The 22,239-nt window shown below is 38.6% G+C and overlaps 1 protein-coding gene across 1 annotated transcript in view; it reads right to left on the reverse strand.

Moving 5' to 3' along the window:
- Positions 1-22,239, reverse strand: part of LOC126175999 (uncharacterized) — an 86,939-nt gene that overhangs the window by 49,533 nt on the left and 15,167 nt on the right. Inside the window, exons 3-4 of the mRNA XM_049923113.1 lie at positions 10,106-10,384; positions 9,304-9,789 (exon numbers count right to left, since the gene is read on the reverse strand). Coding sequence (XP_049779070.1) covers positions 9,304-9,789; positions 10,106-10,384 — 765 coding nt within the window. The remainder of the gene's footprint in view (positions 1-9,303; positions 9,790-10,105; positions 10,385-22,239) is intronic.

Raw genomic sequence — 22,239 nt, forward strand, 5'->3', positions numbered from 1 at the left:
TAGAATGTAACATGTTTTGGTAGTTTCAAGGATTGCCGGACAACAGGGAAACTGATTTACTAACAATATATTTGCTATCAACAGGACACTGCAACTGCAACAAGGTGGGACAACTTCTCGAAAGATGAGTCCATGGAGCAATGTGGCACGAGCAACAAAAAAGTGACAATTTAACTTCTAGGCAAAATGATCTAAAGGAAGACTGCCACATGGCTGTTGCCCCTCTAATAACATAAAACTTACCGGCAGTGGCTTGCTCTACATCGCCAGGAGTTAGTTATACAGAGTCACCTCCTGCTCACAGGTTACAGTACCACTATTTCCAGGGAGTCCCCCTTCAGTGACCACCTTGACTACATGTTATTGAACTTCAGTCACTATCAGAATCCACAACAATACGAATAGCTGCTAATTTTGCATGCCAGAGATAAGATAATGACTAATCAACATCAAAGGATGTAAATAGTGGTACTGATTTACAGCCAGCATGCTGGTTAAGAAATCATTACAAAGTATGAAACTCACATAACTGAGTAAATATATGGCATAGAGCTTAATTTCACTGTGGAAATACTGCACTCAGTTTGCACTCATTCACAGCAAGAAGCACTGTTTGCTGCCACTGATCTGTGTGCATGGACTTCATGTTCTTGAGCAATTGAGCAATCAGTACAAATTATTTTTTAAAAGGACTACTAAGTGAGCATCAAAAGTCACTATCTTTGCAGAGCTGAGGTATCACATCCTTTGGATCAAGTGATAAACGTAGACATACAGATTCAGCAGATACAGATGTAACTGAAGAAACAGACTGCAAATGGATAAATACTGGAACTGCAGACCAGTCTTGTTGATAACAAACGTTCCTCCTTGTCATAGCACAGAATGTAGTTGTTCAGAAATTATGGTTTACAGTGTATATGTAGAGCACAATTAAGTAGTAGCTTGTGGAGGCTAATCCATCAATAAGAAAATCACCAGCTGTATCAGGATGCTGTTTACAGGACTTGGCAGTCACTCTGCATCCATAGTGGTGATTCCAGTCAGAACACCACTGTGGCCACCACATGTTGCCCAGGCTTCCAGTATGCATATGAGAGTAGTGCTTTGTAGAGCTGTAAAAGGGTTAGCTTGGTAACGAGTACTTGTCTTAGAAAATGGCATTTCTCAAGTACACTGGGCAATTCACTGTGTCGGAAAAATCCTAGCTGTAGATGACTAGGTCTACATTGGCAGAAATGCATACACAGATTTTGGTGGTAGAAGTTAATTAGGAGTCACGAGACCGGTTTGACGTAGTTAATCTATTCTGCGCAAGCCTCTCCATCTCTGTATCAACACCTGCAACCAGTATTCATTTCAACCTGCTTACTGTAGTCTAGCCTCTGTCTAAACAATAAAATCCCCTCCATTATCTTCAGTTATCAAATTGCTGATTTCTTGATGCTTGAGAATGTATCCTATCAACCAAACCAATCCCTCCTTTCAGTCAGATTGTGCCACAAATTTCTTTTCTCCCCTGTTTCATTCCGCATTTCCTCATTAGTTATTCAATATACCCATCTAAACTTCAATAGCACTACATTTCTATAAACTCGTCTAAACTTATTATCGAAGTTTTTCTTCCATACAAGGCTATGCTCTACACAAAATATTTCTGATGACTGCCTAACACTTACATTTAAATTTGATGTTAACGAATTTCTTTCTGTCAGAAATGTTTTTCCTGCCATTACCAGACAGCATTTTATATTCTCTCTACTTTGGCATTTGTCAGCTATTTTGCTGCTCAAACAGCAAAAATAATTACTATTTTTAGTCTTGTATTTCCTAATCTAATTCAATCAGCATCATCTCACTTAATTCAACTATATTCCATTACTTTGTTTTATGTACTTTTTAATATATTTCATGACATGATCATTCCAAATAACTTATAGTCCAAGTCCTTTGCCATCTCTGACAAAATTATATCAGCAGGAGCAAACTAAGTTGTTGTTGTTGTTTTTCTCTCTCTCTCTCTCTCTCTCTCTCTCTCTCTCTCTGAGCTGAAATGCCCTCTCCAAATTTCCCCTCAGTTCCCTTTACTGCTTATTCGATGTATGGACTGAGTAACATTGGAGAGAAACTATAACCATATCTCACTCTCTTCTTAACTACCAATATTTCTTTTCCCTCTCATGTCTTATGACTCGTACAGCTGCAGTTTGATTTCTAAACAAGTTGTATGCAACTTTTCACTCCCTGTAGTTCACCCCTTACCAACAGAATTTCCAAGAGTGTATTTCAATCAGCACTGTCAAAATAGCTCTCTAAATCTGCAAATATTATAAATTTAGATTTTCTTTTGTTCAGTATCTTCTAAGCTAACAAAGTCTTCAGTGTTAATCATTTCATTTTCTCTTTTTCCCTTTCTCCTTATGTAGTTTTAATTCAAAACATGAAGTCTCACATTAAGAATCCTATACTGAAGAAGAGCACACATTCTACAGCCTATTCTGTTGTCTACGACTCCTTCAGCCACTGTCTCACATCATAGCATAAACCTACAACAGAGGCAGAATCCAAAAGGCGGGGAGACGACAACTGCCACACAAGATTTGGCAGCTCTTTCAGCTCTTCCATGTTCAGGGAGTGAGGGAAGTGGGTCTCTAGAGCAAATGTAGACTAAGGCAAAAAGGAGGGGTGAAGGTGGATGAGTCACTCCTTCATGTAAACACGTGTACAGTATTTTACAGACTATAAGACGCACCTTAATTTTTAAGTAAGTTTTAAAAAACTAAGGTTTTTATATTATTAGACAGCAAAGCCAGATTACAAAAAATTCTTAGTCTATAAAACCGAACTGACCTTTAATATCACTGAAAATCATAATCTGAACTTTCTCCACTTCCTCCTCCTCCTCCCTCTTCGTCGTCATCATCATCATCGTCGTCCTCATATATAACATTGCCTTCACTACCACTGAGAGCGTTACTTATGCCACACTCCTTGAAAGATTTAACAATAATGTCTTCTATCACTCTAAACCACAACTGTTTTATCCACTGACACACTTGTTTGATTGTACGTTGTTTTAAAACCCACTTCTGTATGAATTCACATTGGGTTTCATCCATCACGCATTTGTTTTTATGGTTAGTTTTAGCACCTTTCAAGGCAACAGTTCTGTTACTCTGCACATCAAATGTGAGGGGAGTTTCGTCCATATTCGCTATTTGGCTTAGTTCCACACTGGTTTTCTTTTGATGTTGAATAATAAAAGCGATGGAAAGATAATATTTTCTCTTCACACTCTTGAGCATTTTCTGAGATATTTTGGTTTTGGTTCCCATGTTAAGTCAATGATGCTTCATGAACCTGGAGCACTAACTAACTCCAAGCTTCAAGTCTGCCAAGTCCACTGTAGTGTTGGCTATATTTGAATAATTTTTGCATTAATTTCAATGCCACTTTGATGGTCTCCTTGAATCCATTTCAATATGTCATCTTCTAGTTTTGGCCATTTTGCATTCAGTCCTCTATTTGCACATTCAGTCTTCCTCATTTTTTTCAGTTCTTTACTAGCCCACTAATCATGAATGGTTTTTCTCTGTTGGTGAAGAGCCAAAATGCCACTTAGCTGCTCTGTTTCTGTGTTGTTCTGCATATGCTATTACTTTCAATTTATAGGCCGCATCATATGAATCCCTTTCAGTTTTTATCATTACAAAAATAGGTACTAAGAAAAATATCACATTGTTACTGATAACACAAATAACTTTAAATTCAAGTTTACTAGCACCATAGGCTGCAATGACGCATCACAGGCTAGACAAGTGTTCTGGGTTTGTGATGGCACTGCGGGAGGGAGACAGTGTTACCAAGCTTGTGAATCCCCACAACTGGCATTAGTCGCATTGGTGCACAGCTGCTGCCAGTTGAATCCAGTGCTGCCAGATAGAGGTTTCCTACGACATCGAATATATGGCCAATTTTAAGACTGACAGAAATTTTAAATCAGACACTGGACATTTTTATCCTGATTTCGCATATACGATGCACCTGAATTTTGGAGGCAATTTTTTGAAGAAAAAAGTGTGTTTTATAGTTTGTAAAATATGGTACTTGGGGGTAACAAACAACACAGCATTGAGGAGGGTGGGGGACAGAGCATTTGTCTTTGCTGCAAGTGGGTTACCTAACAGCTTGGACAAAATTTAAGTCATGTGGTCGGGATGCAGGTGTCATTTTCTGTATTTCTGATATATTACAGAAATCAACAGCTTTTACACATGGCACTTGCATTCTTCCTTTAAATCTTAGCAACTCTGAGAAAAGGGGGAAAATTACTTCCCACAGTTAGTTCAAAGGGGTGTTCTCGTGAAATGGCCACCTGCATTTGCAACAAATTGTGTTGTTCATGCAATAGGATGACATACAGCCAAAACTGCATCCATCTAATACCATTAAGGGAGAGTGGTTGCTAAGCCTTTATTTGCAGCAATGTATCATTTTTACTTTTCTGATGATAAGGACAAAACAAATATTCCAGTGTCTGTCACGGCTGATAGTGGTGATCCTCTCTCTCTCTCTAGGTTTGCACATAACTCATCATATGTCAAATAGGAGATCACGAAGAAAATTACACTTTAAAACATGTTAATGAGTGGTAGTAGTAGGAATGTCATCAAGTTTATTGCAGGACAGTAGTGCTTGTGATTAAATAGGGGCACTGTTGTGATCAGATCTCCTTTGTCTATTAAGGTACCTTCTCTCAATTGTCTTCAATTTGCTCTACAAGGAGTAAAGGTTTTGTAACCAAGAAAGATTCCCTGTCTGTCATAACACGTATCAGAAACTGTGGCAAGTATTCCTGTGGTGAGTATTCCCCTCATGAATCTGTTCTCTTCCCACAGTAGGCAATCTCTTCAGTTATTTTTCTGCATCATATTCAGAGAAGACTGCTGCAGAAACGCTAACATAAAACAATCTGATTCTCTGCACTGAAATTTTTCCACCTTTGTATCACCCATTAACTGGGGGTTCTCTAATATGGGCTCCACCCCACCACAGCAATGATTGCTCAGCAAGGAAACTGTTGTCCAGTATCCCCATGTTTCAGATATGTAACACACTCCTTGGCATTCTGGGGTATTCACAGCTTTGGCAGTTACAGAGTGACAACTTAATGTTCAAGGTGTTGGTACATGACAGCCACCACCACCACCCCTCCCACTGCCTTCCCAATGTGCTGAAACATTGAATTTTGCATACTTTATGTGCAGTATTCCCACAAGATACTTGTGTGTCACACCCCACAACCTTTCGTCACACTGCATGCACTACTGTGAAATTTAGAAAAAAAATGCTGGTTTGAACCCAGTTAATGGGGATCATACCACAGTTAATTGAAGTAGGAGGGAAATAAAGACAAGCAGAAAAGACTACAAGGCAATTCAAACTCAGACAGAGAAGCCTGGTCTGTAAAGATCATTGGTCATTTTTATATCATAAAACAGGAAACTGTTTTTTTTTATTGTCCAATCAGTGGTTCAGCTACATTAGAGTAGTACCTTCTATCATTTTTATGGTGCCCATGTCAGAATGGAGGAGGAGAAAAAAAATTCACTTTTATTGTGAAAAAGTATTTGTAGATTCTTAGCACAATGTACCAAATATAGGTACTCTAAAAACTAAAGCTTTGTGACGGATGTTAGAAAAAGTGAGCTGGAGTCTAATCACAACTTCTGACTCACACACAACATTTTGTAAACCAAATACTACACACTCAATAATTCTAGTCACTGTTACCTTTCCCCTCTACCTCTCCACTACAGCTCTACAGCAGTAGTCCTGCAAGTATACTGGAGTATTACTTCTATGAAAATAAATGAGCATGTTTGCCACTAGCCACAGCCTAAGGTTTAATCCTAAATGGCATAAGCGGTTTAATCAATTCAATTCTTGTTTTTCACAAGAGTAATGTCTAACTTGGAGAATGTGATCAAAGTCTTCGTCTGGCACACAATTTTCATTCGTTACAAACATTCAGTTCAACTAATATTGTGCAGTCTAGTAGACAATTTCACTCAGGAACAAAAATTATGCTATAGCAAGGTTTACACGAAGGCTGGGTCTTTGCTTAACTGAATTCCTTATCGGCACCCAAACAGAACAGATCTGCGATAGGTTGTTGAATCGGCGTGTTTTGTAGCAGAAACACTAAGAGAGAAATTAGGTTTTAAGTGAAAGAAAAAAAATTATAGTTCACTTCAAATGCCACACTACTGAGGGTTGCTTGAATCAAAGAAGTGTTCTGACGTAGTTTTGTAGCAAAGGCAAATGTCAATAAGAATGTAGGGATACACAAAGTTCATCATACACTCCTGGAAATTGAAATACGAACACCGTGAATTCATTGTCCCAGGAAGGGGAAACTTTATTGACACATTCCTGGGGTCAGATACATCACATGATCACACTGACAGAACCACAGGCACATAGACACAGGCAACAGAGCATGCACAATGTCGGCACTAGTACAGTGTATATCCACCTTTCGCAGCAATGCAGGCTGCTATTCTCCCATGGAGACGATCGTAGAGATGCTGGATGTAGTCCTGTGGAACGGCTTGCCATGCCATTTCCACCTGGCGCCTCAGTTGGACCAGCGTTCGTGCTGGACGTGCAGACCGCGTGAGACGACGCTTCATCCAGTCCCAAACATGCTCAATGGGGGACAGATCCGGAGATCTTGCTGGCCAGGGTAGTTGACTTACACCTTCTAGAGCACATTGGGTGGCACGGGATACATGCGGATGTGCATTGTCTTGTTGGAACAGCAAGTTCCCTTGCCGGTCTAGGAATGGTAGAACGATGGGTTCGATGACGGTTTGGATGTACCGTGCACTATTCAGTGTCCCCTCGACGATCACCAGTGGTGTACGGCCAGTGTAGGAGATCGCTCCCGACACCATGATGCCGGGTGTTGGCCCTGTGTGCCTCGGTCGTATGCAGTCCTGATTGTGGCGCTCACCTGCACGGCGCCAAACACGCATACGACCATCATTGGCACCAAGGCAGAAGCAACTCTCATCGCTGAAGACGACACGTCTCCATTCGTCCCTCCATTCACGCCTGTCGCGACACCACTGGAGGCGGGCTGCACGATGTTGGGGCGTGAGCGGAAGACGGCCTAACGGTGTGCGGGACCGTAGCCCAGCTTCATGGAGACGGTTGCGAATGGTCCTCGCCCATACCCCAGGAGCAACAGTGTCCCTAATTTGCTGGGAAGTGGCGGTGCGGTCCCCTACGGCACTGCGTACGATCCTACGGTCTTGGCGTGCATCCGTGCGTCGCTGCGGTCCGGTCCCAGGTCGACGGGCACGTGCACCTTCCGCCGACCACTGGCGACAACATCGATGTACTGTGGAGACCTCACGCCCCACGTGTTGAGCAATTCGGCGGTACGTCCACCCGGCCTCCCGCATGCCCACTATACGCCCTCGCTCAAAGTCCGTCAACTGCACATACGGTTCACGTCCACGCTGTCGCGGCATGCTACCAGTGTTAAAGACTGCGATGGAGCTCCGTATGCCACGGCAAACTGGCTGACACTGACGGAGGCGGTGCACAAATGCTGCGCAGCTAGCGCCATTCGACGGCCAACACCGCGGTTCCTGGTGTGTCCGCTGTGCCGTGCGTGTGATCATTGCTTGTACAGCCCTCTCGCAGTGTCCGGAGCAAGTATGGTGGGTCTGACACACCGGTGTCAATGTGTTCTTTTTTCCATTTCCAGGAGTGTATATTGGTACCAATACGCAGTGAATTTTGGTTCACTACATGGGCAATTCTAGTTCCTCTTCAGCACACCACCATACTAAAACCTGGCAGCTAGGAAATGGCTGTACATGCATACTTTTCTCTCCACTCCACTTCTCCTTTCTAATTATTGTCTGGTTGGCAGAGTGGTTTCACACACACACACACACACACACACACACACACACACACAGAGACAGACAGAGAGAGAGAGAGAGAGAGAGAGAGAGAGAGAGAGAATCTCTGTTATTCTCTTGAAGTCTCACATCATTTCAGTTCTTATGTATTGAAGCAGACAATGAACGAATCTAGTTCTAAATCTTTATATATCCAAGTTATATTCATCTAAATTTTCTGTTGCCAAATGAAATGAAAACGTATCATATCACAGACACATGCGATAACAGCTCTCATTTTAAGGTATCTGCCTGCTACTCAACACTAATCTTGGATTGCCCTTGATACAATGTTCACATTTATAGGATTTCTGTTATGCTACAACACAAACACAAAAAGAAATTAAAAATCAGAGCTTGCATTGTTCTATCCAGTATTACAGCACTAATCTAGGTAATAATATTGAATTCCTCATTTCACACATCTTTTAAGAAAATCAACTAAACATGCACAAAAAGCTTTCTGTACATGACATGTGACTGCAAGCTTTTTAATCTGCTGCAAGGACTCAAGCACAATACATGTATCTGCAGAAACAAAGATGTCATTCTCTATTAGTACCTACATTTTGTTCTGTGTGTGGTGGTCAGGAATCGAAATACGTTGGACTGTCCCTTAGAATGTAAAATAGCTCAGGAACAATGTATTCAAAAGTAATTACTATATGATTAATTTGAGTTTCATGTTGGAGGATTACTTTCTTTCTACAGAATGTAGGCAAATCATCATCAGTGCACAATAATAGATCTGTTGGGGAAATCCTGTGAGTTAATCAGAATTAAATGGGTAGACCAATCCCATTAACTTATCTCAAAGAAAATGAAGAGGTGCATCCCCCAGTGTCCCCCCCCCCCCCCCCCCCTTCATCCTCATCCTCCTCCTCCGGCACTGGTGGACAGTGAAACAGAAAAGTGTCACGTTTTGAGAAAGATTCGCCAAAGTGGAAAGCATCAGATAATGAGGGCAATGTTGTTGGAGTGGCGCAAAATCTCACGTAACAAAGCTGTCCCAGTGACTTACAGCCCTCCTCCTAACGGCACTCCCTCCCCCTTACCCCCTCCCATCTTGTGTTGTACATCATAATGGAGCATTTACAAGCTAATGCAGGATAGTGACTACATTGTGTTCCAGGTTATGTAATCTGTACTGAGTATAAGTGACATATACAAACTTTACTCCAATGTTGCATACACTTCGGAAAACTAGAGAAAAACTGACCAACATGTCACAGTAGTTTTGTAAGCAAATTCTACATTTACGTTACTTGTTAACAGCTGAGAGGTGCCAAAAATTGACTAGAATAATTATGTAGGATACACTCACCTGTCATTTTTGATATGTTCCAAAGGGGAAACATATTTCTGCAACTTGCGTGGTGTGTGTAGCTTTGACTGAGAACTACAAACATCACTACTCTTACGTTTCACCCCAGTTCTCACTTCTTTCAATTCACTTTCGATGTAACATTTCTGAGTTTTTTTATCTGCACTATTTTCCATTGGGCTACTCTCAACACTTGCTTCAGTCCGTCCACTTTGATCGGCATTTCTGACTGGAGACCGCATGTCAATGCCATTTACATCCTCTGAATCAGAACCTTTCACTTTTCCTGTCTTTAAGTCAGGAGAGTCAGACTGACTTTCATCAAAACTGATCTCACACATATCACTAGCTTCAACACCAGACAATGGACTTTCAGTAACTGAGGTTTCATCACCTGATTTTGCACATTTGGAATTTAGCCTCTTAGCTTGGACAGACAGCTGCTTCACTTTCTCTACTAATAACTGGCTACATCCTGATGGAACCCTGTAAGTATCAAATAGGATTATTCCAGGATTCATTTGTTGTACTTTCTGTATCTACACCAAGTAACTAAGAGAGATTTAAATGAATATGTACAGTATCACCAAAACATTAACCAATACTTAGCACAATGGGCTGTCACAGGTTAACAAGAAGTGAGAGTGAACTTCCAACACTATCAGTAAATTTAATTTTTAAATAAAAAACAAAAATTCTAACAGACTGCTTTGAATAGAAATACTTAGTATCATTAAAATGAAGAACAGATGTAAACTTACAAAAATGTGAATGATACATGCCTCACTCTTTATACACTTACTTGTAAGAGCCTCCAACATTTTTCTGCCCAAAACGGTGACATTCACGCACAAGAGAGTTATAATTATTAAATCTTTTATTTATACGCTGCCTAGCTTCTTTTGCATGGTTCCGCATTTCACTTAAAATTTTCTTCTGTTTCAACAGCCTTTCTTCTGCCATCTGCAGTTTAGCCCTTAGTTGCTCTATCTCATCTTCACAATCACTTTCCACTGTTTTCTCTTTTTCTATCTGCTGCAGCAAGTTCGATAGTTCACTCATATCATCCAGTACTGCACACCTTTGACAAATTAGGAATTTAATTACAAGTTTTAAAACAAAACAATAAAAAGTACATTGTAACATAATTTTTTACTTTAAGCAAAAAAGTTGACAGTACTGAAACTTATAAGGGATGTCTATTAACCAGCATCAAACTATGTACAACCGAAGCAGAATTGACAGAGCAAAATCAAATCTGATGGCTCTGAGCACTATGGGACTCAACATCTTAGGTCATAAGTCCCCTAGAACTTAGAACTACTTAAACCTAACTAACCTAAGGACATTACACACACACATGCCCGAGGCAGGATTCGAACCTGCGACCGTAGCAGTCCCGCGGTTCCGGACTGCAGCGCCAGAACCGCTAGACCACCACGGCCGGCAAAATCAAATCTGAACCACTAATTCTCCGGCTATCAGAATTTCCAGGAGGGAATCAGAAAGAAGGGAAGGCAGCACAGCACAAAAAATGAAGCATGGCATACATGTAACTGAGTGAATGAAACCACACTCTAAATCAGAATAGAAAGAACATGTAAACTTATAACCAACATATTTGGCTGAAACATATCTTACAGACCAATTTTCAACAGCCACCATAGCTCTTTTCTGCTTATAGACATATTACGTGTGTGTGTGTGTGTGTGTGTGTGTGTGTGTGTGTGTGTGTGTGTCCGGGCCAAATATCTCACGAAATAAGTGTCAAATGAAAAAAAAACTACACAGAATGAAACTTGTCTAGCTTCAAGGGGGAAACCAGATGGCGCTATGGTTGGCCCGCTAGATGGCGCTGCCATAGGTCAAACTGTGTTTTTTTTAAGTAGGAACCCCATTTTTTATTACATATTCGTGTAGTACGTAAAGAAATATGAATGTTTTAGTTGGACCACTTTTTTCGCTTTGTGAGAGATGGCGCTGTAATAGTCACAAACATATGGCTCACAATTTTAGAAGAACAGTTGGTAACAAGTAGGTTTTTCAAATTAAAATACAGAACGTAGGTACGCTTGAACATTTTCTTTCAGTTGTTCCAATCTGATGCATGTACCTTTGTGAACTTATCATTTCTGACAACACATGCTGTTACAGCATGATTACCTGTAAATACCACATCAATGCAATAAATGCTCAAAATGATGTCCGTCAACCTCATTGCATTTGGCAATACGTGTAACGACATTCCTCTCAACAGCGAGTAGTTCGCCTTCCGTAAAGTTCGCACATGCATTGACAATGCGCTGACGCATGTTGACAGGCGTTGTAGGTGGATCACGATAGCAAATATCCTTCAACTTTCTCCACAAAACGATATCCGGGGACGTCAGATCTGGTGAACGTGCGGGCCATGGTATGGTGCTTCGATGACCAATGCATCCGTCATGAAATACGCTATTCAATACCGCTTCAAGCACATGCAAGCTATGTGCCGGACATCCACCATGTTGGAAGTACATCGCCATTTTGTCATGCAGTGAAACATTTTGTAGTAACATTGGTAGAACATTACGTAGGAAATCAGCATACATCGCACCATTTAGATTGCCATCGATAAAATGTGGGCCAATTATCCTTCCACCCATAATGGCACACCACACATTAACCAGCCAAGATCGCTGATGTTCCACTTGTCACTGTCATCGAGGGTTTTCCGTTGCCCAATAGTGCATATTATGCCAGTTTACGTTACCACTGTTGGTGAATGACGCTTTGTCGCTAAATAGAACGCATGCAAAAAAAATCTGTCATCGTCCCGTAATTTCTCTTCTGCCCAGTGGCAGAACTGTACACGACGTTCAAAGTCATCGCCATGCAATTCCTGGTGCATAGAAATATGATACGGGTGTAATCGATGTTGACGTAGCATTCTCAACACCGACATTTTTGAGATTCCCGATTCTCATGTAATTTGTCTGCTACTGATGTGCGGACTAGCCACGACAGCAGCTAAAACACCTACTTGGGCATCATCATTTGTTGCAGGTGATGGTTGACGTTTCACATGGGGCTGGAAACTTCCTGTTTCCTTAAATAACATAACTATCCGGCGAACGGTCCGGACACTTGAATGACGTCATCCAGGATACCGAGCAGCATACATAGCACATGCCCGTTGGGCGTTTTGATCACAATAGCCATACATCAACGCGATATCGACCTATTCCACAATTGGTAAACGGTCCATTTTAACACAGCTAATGTATCACAAAGCAAATACTGTCCGCACTGGCGGAATGTTACGTGATACCACGTACTTATACGCTTGTGACTATTACAGCGCCATCTAGCAAAAAAAAAAAAAAAAATTCATATTTCTTTATGTACTACACGAATATTTAATACAAAATGGAGGTTCCTATTTAAAAAAACGCAGTTCCCGTTTGACCTATGGCAGCGCCATCTAGCGGGCCAACCATAGCGCCATCTGGTTTCACACACACACACACACACACACACACACACACACACACAAAACACAACACACACTTCTTGCTTCATCTGAGTTCTCTGCAAGATTTAAGTGCCAACTATGAAATGTAACCTTGCATCACACAGTAAAGAAACTAGTAACCACTTAAAATTACCAGAAAAATTGTTTACAAACATGACCACCAATAAATTTTGGAAAGTGAAACCACAAGATCAGGAACTGAATATCTGAAGAACCAGCATTTACATCATTTTACATAAATACTTTATATCTTCACATTGAAAATCAGTCCATTACAAAAATAATTTCAAAGTATGTCTATTCCACATGAATAGTGATGCTACCTGAACAGTTTTGGAGTAGGTTTGAAAATCTGCCCGTTTATGCTTTCTAGGCTGCTGATTATGAATCTCAAATTTTTCACCTTTGATTTTCCCCGAAAATATTAAAACTTTGTTTTAAAAAGATCAGACTCTCTCTCTTGCTAGGATATCTTGAGCTTTTCCATACAATGCCTTACCAAATGTCACCACACAAATTCTGACAAAATTCTTCAGTCTTTTCCACTGCATACAACAAGCTGTGATGACTACTTCACATGGAACAGCTTTGATGACTTCTTCCAATAGTGCCGATCAGCCTGGAAATTCTGCTGGGCCTTTGATTTTATTATGAAGCCACAAAAATTCAGGCATGGAAGGAAGACCTTCTGAAGACAGGTAAATATTACAAAGATCTAGATGGAGCAATTACAATTTTTGGGATGATACATTCACTTCCATTTTTTGAAGCATTGTGCCCATCACAAAACTGAATGTAAGCTCTACATTGCCATAAACAAACTGGAAATTGTTGCCCACACACTTTCAGAGACACACTGTGATGGCTGGTGTCAAAACAAAGCTTTAGTGTAAGTTAACAGAATTTAAATATGAAGTAACTTCCCTGGGGCATATTTTATACAATGACGAAACTTCCTGCAATGGCGAAAGAAGTGAATTTGGCCTCTCTTAATACTGTTTTCTTCCATGTTACTGAACTGATGTTTCTGCTTCAGTGCAGCAGCCGCAGCAGCAGCAGCAGCAGCAGCAGCAGCAGTGAAGGCACAATCATCAGGAACAAGCTATCTGCATCATTACAGAAAATTGTCTGGTGGCAGGTACCATGTTTTAGTGAAGTCTGGAACCATATGCTTTTGAAGATTTCTCCTAACACCAGCAACTCAATGTAAATCTGTAACCTGTTCTTTTCAAGCAGAAACTGGCAAATTATTTGGATATTAAGCTATTAGTATTTCACTTTCACACATTATAGGAAGCTGCACTTTCACAGTTTCTTTTTTGCCAGACCAAATGTCACCTTCAATATTGTCCATCAGTGTCTCCAGAGAAAACTGACAATCCTGAGAATTTGTACGAGAAGAAAAAAATATTTGCACAGATGGCTGAATTTCCCTCCTGGAACAACCAGAGGTCACAATGGTTGAGCAGAATGCTATTCAATGCCCACCTGCTGAAACTGGGAGAAGTAGATTGAGCACAATTTTTATGCCTTGCTTAAGCTCATCACTGGCCTTCTAAACTGATATTGGTATGTTTTCCTGCACTTTTTTTTCTAACTCTGTACATAAAATTGTGTTTAGCTTTATGAAGTCTGCTTTAATCATTCAGGAGCTGTGGTTGTGTCATTGATCCACACTAAAAGCAACTAGTTTTTATTCAAATTATTATTATTATTATTATTATTTCTTTCTATTCTCAGACGTTATGTCTGGTCAAAAATGGACAGTGACGCGGACCTTGATCAAGCGTGACTTCCTTTTAACTGTACGGTATATGTTATATTGCATTTAGGAACTTTCGGGTCATTGAACATGTATCAATAATTACAGATTTTTGTAGTTGTATATATATGTTTGGATGTAGCTGTATTGCATTGATGTACTGGTGGATATTGTGAGGTATGACTCCTGTAGTTGATAGTATAATTGGTATAATGTCGACTTTATCCTGATGCCACATGTCCTTGACTTCCTCAGCCAGTTGGATGTATTTTTCAATTTTTTCTCCTGTTTTCTTCTGTATATTTGTTGTGTTGGGTATGGATATTTCAATTAGTTGTGTTAATTTCTTCTTTTTATTGGTGAGTATGATGTCAGGTTTGTTATGTGGTGTTGTTTTACCTGTTATAATCGTTCTGTTCCAGTATAATTTGTATTCATCATTCTCCAGTACATTTTGTGGTGTGTACTTGTATGTGGGAACGTGTTGTTTTATTAGTTTATGTTTTATGGCAAGTTGTTGATGTATTATTTTTGCTACATTGTCATGTCTTCTGGGGTATTCTGTATTTGCTAGTATTGTACATCCGCTTGTGATGTGATCTACTGTTTCTATTTGTTGTTTGCAAAGTCTGCATTTATCTGTTGTGGTATTGGGTTCTTTAATAATATGCTTGCTGTAATATCTGGTGTTTATTGTTTGATCCTGTATTATTATTATTATTATTATTATTATTATATTATTTTATTATTATGTATGAATTCTCGGCCTAATCTTGTCAAATCCTCTTTGTGAGAGTAACAGTAAACTTCTCACTGAGACAATGTTTGATATTTTCATTAACTGTTAGTTAGATCTGACATCGTAAGAAACAAAGAAAGCAATCAAATATAAATTTCTTAAAATTAAAAAAAAAATGCTTTTACATTATTTTTTTATAATTGTCTAGATTGCTTACATTATAAAACATTAAAATGCAATGACTAATTTCAGTTGACTAAGCAACCATCTTCAGATCTGAGAACAAGCAAAGAACAGAACATTGCATTAAGTTAAATTTTACAAACTAAACCTCAAATTCACAACAGTTTGAAAATGCAGAATGAATATAAGTAATGTTGTACCACATCTAGTATTAAAAAAAAAGTGTTTCTCAGTTTTTGACAAGTTACTCACTGTTAACAATGATGTACATACATTTTCTAATTGTCTGCAATCTCATTAAGAAATTAAATTACTTTAATGCAGCTAATTTATTATTATTTCGTTGTATATGACTACAGTCACCGAAGATGTATAAAATACTAATCTGATTAAGCATGGTATAATTCATTTTGTATACAGGAGGAATGGTGAATGTTCAGGGGTAGGACACAAATGATCCTTTGAAGAAAAATTCTAATAAACTTGGGCCCTAAAATGCATACCTTTAGAGCTGAGTGTGACAACTTCAATACTGTGAAACAAATCTCTTTTATTGCAAGCTCTTTGCTTTCCATATTTCTGGAGGCAGTAGTACCTACCAAAACAAGAAAAACTGTCCAGCAAATATGGATACTACAATGCACACTTTAAGAGCTACGAGCACTTGTTCAGTGGAAGGTGGTGTTTCACAATAGCAAAGATGACGAAGTGCTCCTAGCTCTAGAGCATGCATTTTACAGCTAATGTTTACTTGATATTTTTGCTTCTGATGAATGTTCTTGTCATATCCCTGAATTCTGACCAATCCTCCTGGGACACCCTGTATTATTGTTGTTTTTTATTATTGTTGTTTTTATCTTTGTAATAATTTTCACTATGTAACACTTGTTTTGCTTCTGTTGTTCCTATAGACTTTGAAATACTTCTTCCCCTTGCTGGTTTATTCAGGTTTATTTTGGAAGTGTTACTCATACAGACACAGTATGTTCCACCCATCATCTCTCTGATGTAATTTCATAAATTTATACACAGTCTACAGTTATCCGACTATCACTTCTGCTCTCTTCAGTAGCTCCCAGCAACATAGATGGTGGGTTTTCAATATGCTATATGCTGACATTTCACGAGTGGTACTTTTCTTTATTCATAACTTTCAAAACTATTTTAAGTTCAAGATTAGTTCGCCAAATTTAGACTGCTACTCACTGTAAAGATATGTTGAGTTGCAGACAGGCACAACAACAAGACTGCTACACATCTGAGTTTTCTGCCAAAGCCTTCTACACACACACACACACACACACACACACACACACACACGGTGTGATATTCCAATCTGGTATTTCCATTGTTTGACTGAGCCAATTTTATGTTCTTTGCTTGTTATTGGATCTGAAGATGATTGCTTAGTCAACTGAAACTAGTCATTGAATGTTTTATAATGTACACACTCAAAACAGTTTTAAAAATTGAAAAGTTTTTAATTTTAACAAATTATTATTTATGTGATAACTTCCCTCCCCACTCTTCCTTTCCAAACTACTTTTACAAAATCTGTGTAAGCCTTTTTGGTTCACTTCTATCATTGTGCTTCCACTCTCTAACACACTATCACAAATAAAACTCTCCAAACTCAAACTCATCAGTTTTTCCCTGCGGCATCTTTCAAAACAATCCACACAAGAAAAGCACAGGAGGGAGGTGGAGGAGCAAGAGGAGGAGGAAGAGGACTAACAATTACTCGTGGAAACAGTTGCAGCTAGTAGGGGACAATAGCACAAGAAAAGTGATGGCATCAAAACAGCCACACTTTGAGATCTTGTGAAAATCTTTCAATAGAAAAGCTGAAGATGAAAGGAAGAGAAAGTAAGCAAGGAAGAATGCAAATAAGAAAAGTAAATAAGGCAGATAGCAAAAAGTGCTTACCAGCTCACTATTTCTATGTATGTCTACTCCAAAACAATGTGCCAACACAGAAAATCATTAGACTCAGAATTACAAGACAATTTACTCCACTCCTGCTTTATTTGGTACCAAATGATGTTAACTCAAAAATGCATCTTTTTAAATCTATGAGCACAAAACCTGGAGGAAAGCGGCTTATTCCAAATCTTTCTTTCTTTTAAATTATTCCGGAAAATTCAAGATCATAAAGTTGAAATTCATAATCAACAACCATCTCCCCCAAAAAATTATATTTCACAGCTCCTTCAAAACTGCATCAAAAGCCTTTTCAGACCCCAATGCAATTCTACAACATCTGGCAGTTATCATATGAAATGTCTGATACCCTCAGCACATCAACGGAAACAGTGATGGAAGCAAGCTAATTTGCAGAGCTCAGGTCCCGTCTCCCTGGCCACAGGTTAGCTTGTGTTTAGCATACAATATGCTGCCCTGATACAAATGCCACATGTAGTAAAAATCATTGAGGATGGGAGTTATTGATTACTTGTGTCAGCCTGTCATAGGAATTAAAATGTTTGGTACTGAAATAATGAAGGAACTTACATTTCTTTCGAAGCCATCTTCCCCCAAATTAAAGTGATGTGCATTGAGCACTGTGCCACCTCAGATTGTAGACTTCTGAAATAGTCTTCATAATTCATAAGAGCCCAGCAGCAAAGATCTACAGAGTTACTCCAAACACCAACAAAATTTCTGATTTCTGGGAAATTTTCTGGATACCTTGGTGTATGGTCTCCAGTGGACAGTAAAAAGAGTAATAACTCAATTATGATAGTCAGGCTGTCACCTAAACTACATTTTTTTCTACGAAAATACCTTCACAACAATAAAAATGCCTGTAGTAGAAGTTTCAAATTCTGTCGATCATTTTTATGTGATGTGGAATGAGTCTTATACATTCAAAAATGCTAATTTGTAAACCTGGCTACAGGCTTTATCATCTACCTTTTTTTAGTTCTGTTGTGAGCTGTTAATTCCTACCCATCACCTTTTACACATCACAAAATCAAACATTCTTCTACGAAATAGAAGGAATTATCACAGAGAAACTTTTTCAGTTTGTTTTCAAATTTAACTTTGCTGTCTATCAGACAGTTTATATCACTAGCTAAGCGACCAAATATTTTGGTGGCAGTATTGTGCATCCCATTTTGTGTCAAAGACAACCTTAACATGGAGTAAAGAACGTAATTTTTTTTTTTCACATGTTGTAATTATGTACATCATTGTTCCTTTTGAGCAGCAGTTGACTTTGGTATTTACAACAAACTTCATGAGGGAAGAAATATACAGTGAAGCAGTAGTCAAAAGACACAAGACACATGCAAGATGATTGTAGGGCAGCACCACACTTTCTTGCAACACATTTTTGAGCAATGAAAATTTTAAAGATGAGTTGCCCAAAACATTGTTCCTTATGACACTACAGAGTGAAAATACAGAGAACATGTGAACTTTCTAACTTGTCTCATCCAAGATTTGCAATGTTTCAAAAAGCAATGGTGGGTGACAATTGTTTTACAAGTTCCAAAATGTGTTTTTCTATTTAAATTCTCATCAAGGTGGACACCTAAAATTTTTTTGCACCATAGTTGTCATTTTTCCTCCATGTGTTACACATATAATTTTTTGTAGTAACTTTAAATGTTAAGAACAGAATATATTACGATTTTTGAAAAAAAAAAAAATTTTAATCTAAAGTGAGACCATTATAGAAAACTATTCAATAATACTTTCAGAAACATTGTTTACCACTTCTTCTATTGCTGTTATGTACAGGATGAAAATTATTGACTTTATAAAAAAACATAATTCAGTCACAAACTACAGTGTGCACACACTTTATTCGACATGTAAACGTCATTGCAGATATTCAGATTTGGGTTATGACATGTCCAACATGCCTGCCGTCGTTGGCGATGAAGTGGCGCAGACGAATAGCGAAATTCTGCATGGCCCGCTGATGTGTCGAAATATATGCTGTCGATGACCTCCTGAATGGTTGTTTTCAGCTCTGCAATGGTTTTGGGGTTATTGCTGTACACCTTGTCTTTCCTATAGTTCCACAAAAAGGAGTCCCATGTGATCAGACCCGGAGAATATGGCAGCAAATCGAGGACCATGAAAGTGGCCTCTGGGTACCCCAGAGCCAAAATACGGTCTCCTAAGTGCTCCTCCAGGACATCAGACACTTTCCCGCTTTGATGGTGTCGAGCTTCGCCTTGCATGAACCATTTCCTATTGAAATCAGGGTCACTTTGGATAGTGGAGATGAAATCATCTACCAAAACCTCCACTGTGCCATTAAGGAATATCACATTGATAATTCCGTGACTAAACATCACACATGACAGTCACTTGCAGCGGATGAAGATACTTCTTGATAACAAAATGTGGATTCTCAGATCGCAAATTTTGCTTGTTGACAAACCCATCCAAGTGGAAGTGGGCTTCATCCCTAAACAAAATCATGCAGGTGCATACTAATTCCCATCATGTCCCACGACCAACCGGCGCACTTTGAATGTCCTAATACAATTGGTCAAAAGTTGTGATAATTTTATTTCATATAGCTCAATAATTGTCACTGGTGTGGATGTATATCATGCATGTACGTGTTTGTTTATTGATTACAATACCAGTGTCACCAGTAAAATGAACCAACACGGAGTTTTGTGTAATTGATGGAAGGTCGTTTACATACATGAGAAACAATAGTGGACATAGATTGAGCCTTGTGAAATCCTGTACGTGATTTCTTCCCAGTCAAAGAATCTCCCCTTCTTAATTGGTCAGATTATTAAATTTAGATGATATGATATCCATTGGTTAGCTACACCATTAATTCCATAAAACCTCAGTATAGCCAGGAGGATATGGATTTAAACAGTCAACTGCAGTAGACAGACATAGAAGATACCAGATTGTGTTTTGTTATTTAGTACTTTCAAATTTGTTGAGTGAATGTGGAAATGGCATTCTTAGTTCAGAAACTCTTCTGAAATGGAAACTGTGATTTATGAAGGATATTATTATTGTTAAGGTGGGGTACTATTCTAGAATACATCACCTTCTCAAAAATTTTGGAAAATGTCAGTTGTGAAACAGGTCAGTAGTTACTGACATCTCTCCTAGTGCGGTTTAACAATGCGATATTTCAATCTCTCTGGAAAAATGGCCAGAATTAGTGATGCCTTATATATTTCAAAAAAGGCAGCACTTATTATTGGGGGCTGTTGGAAACACAGTTGAGGGCTGTTGGAAACTCTGTCAAATCCAGATGAGCTTTTATTTTTGACAGAACATATATTTTTCTTAATTTTGGAAGAAGTAGGTGAGAGCCATATGATCAAATTTTATGCAAGTTGCTTCTTCAACATACCCCGGGTTTTTCTCTTTAACTGTTTGTCCCTATATTTCCTACTACAGTTAAAAAATGTTATTAAACATGTTTGCTGCCTGTGAATCACCACTTATAGCCCTTCCATTTAAATTAATAGTGATGTTTCCTGTTCTGTGGCTTCTGTCCTCTCTCTTCCTTTTCTATAGTTCATGTAGCCTTAAGTTTTTAGTCATAATTACTGATTTCTGACAATGTGCATGTTCCTTGATCTTTCAGTAACTTTCCTTAGTACTTCTACATACTTTTTGTAGGGTGCAACGACTGTAGGACATTTACTCATTCTTACTGATATATACAATTCTCTTTTCCTTTCACAAGAAACTTTAATCCCTCTACTGATCCATGGTTTTTTTATGTGGCTGTTTAATGGCATTTCTGATAAGTGTATTTGCAAAAATATTCTCAAATAATGATATGAATTTATAATGTTATAGATTAAATTTTATGTTGCCATTTGGCTTATCACAAATCTTATCCCAATTCATCTTTGCACACTATTCTTAAAGATGTTCATCCTGATATCAATTATGTTAGCCCATTTCCACTGAATAGTATCTATACTGCAAGGAACTTCTCATTTATCCTAACTATGCATCATTGTCAGAGAAGACACTAGTTAGTAGGTATACAGTTATTTTCTTGTTATGAGCTTCATCAAAGAAAACACTATCAGTTAAGGTTCCACTGTCTTCATCCACAAATATTGGAAAGTTTATTAATACGCAATCACCAAATGTGTAACACAAAGCACTGAACAATGCAATAATACTGCCTGACAACAAACTTGGAAGAGAAACTCAGTACTAAATGTAAGATAGAAGATGAGGGGTAAAGTGGAAATCGTCAACAGCAAGTACTGCGAGTTAATGGAACAAGTTCATTTCCGAACAAAAAGTTGTCAACCTTCATAGTGTTTTACACATATTTTCCATGTAATATCGATAAAAAGATAAATGACAGTAAGAAATCAAACCAAATGTAATTACCCTATGATGAGTCACGAATCATTTATAAAAATTAAGTCCAATTCAAAACTATTCTGGTGATACAAGCCAATGTCATTCAAAATGACAAAAATTTGACCAAACTGTAGCAACATTCTTCAGGGAACAATATAACTACATACGCCTAATTCTGACCAGGCACAACTCAACTGCCAATAGGTGTGTATTTGCTAGTGATTTAATTTATCTCAGGTAGTAATGGAAATGGTACATACCAGGTGTACTGGTATTAAATGAATGTTTTTTGTGAAAATGAAACACTAATTTTGAACTGAAAAGTAAAAACATTTTATTCAAAGTACTGACCATTGCTTTCTATACATTTGACCACCTTTCTGGCAGTTTGTGGGCACCACGCCAATA

The sequence above is a fragment of the Schistocerca cancellata genome, chromosome 3, assembly GCF_023864275.1.
Source record: "Schistocerca cancellata isolate TAMUIC-IGC-003103 chromosome 3, iqSchCanc2.1, whole genome shotgun sequence".
In the NCBI taxonomy this organism is placed as follows: Eukaryota; Metazoa; Arthropoda; class Insecta; order Orthoptera; family Acrididae; genus Schistocerca; species Schistocerca cancellata.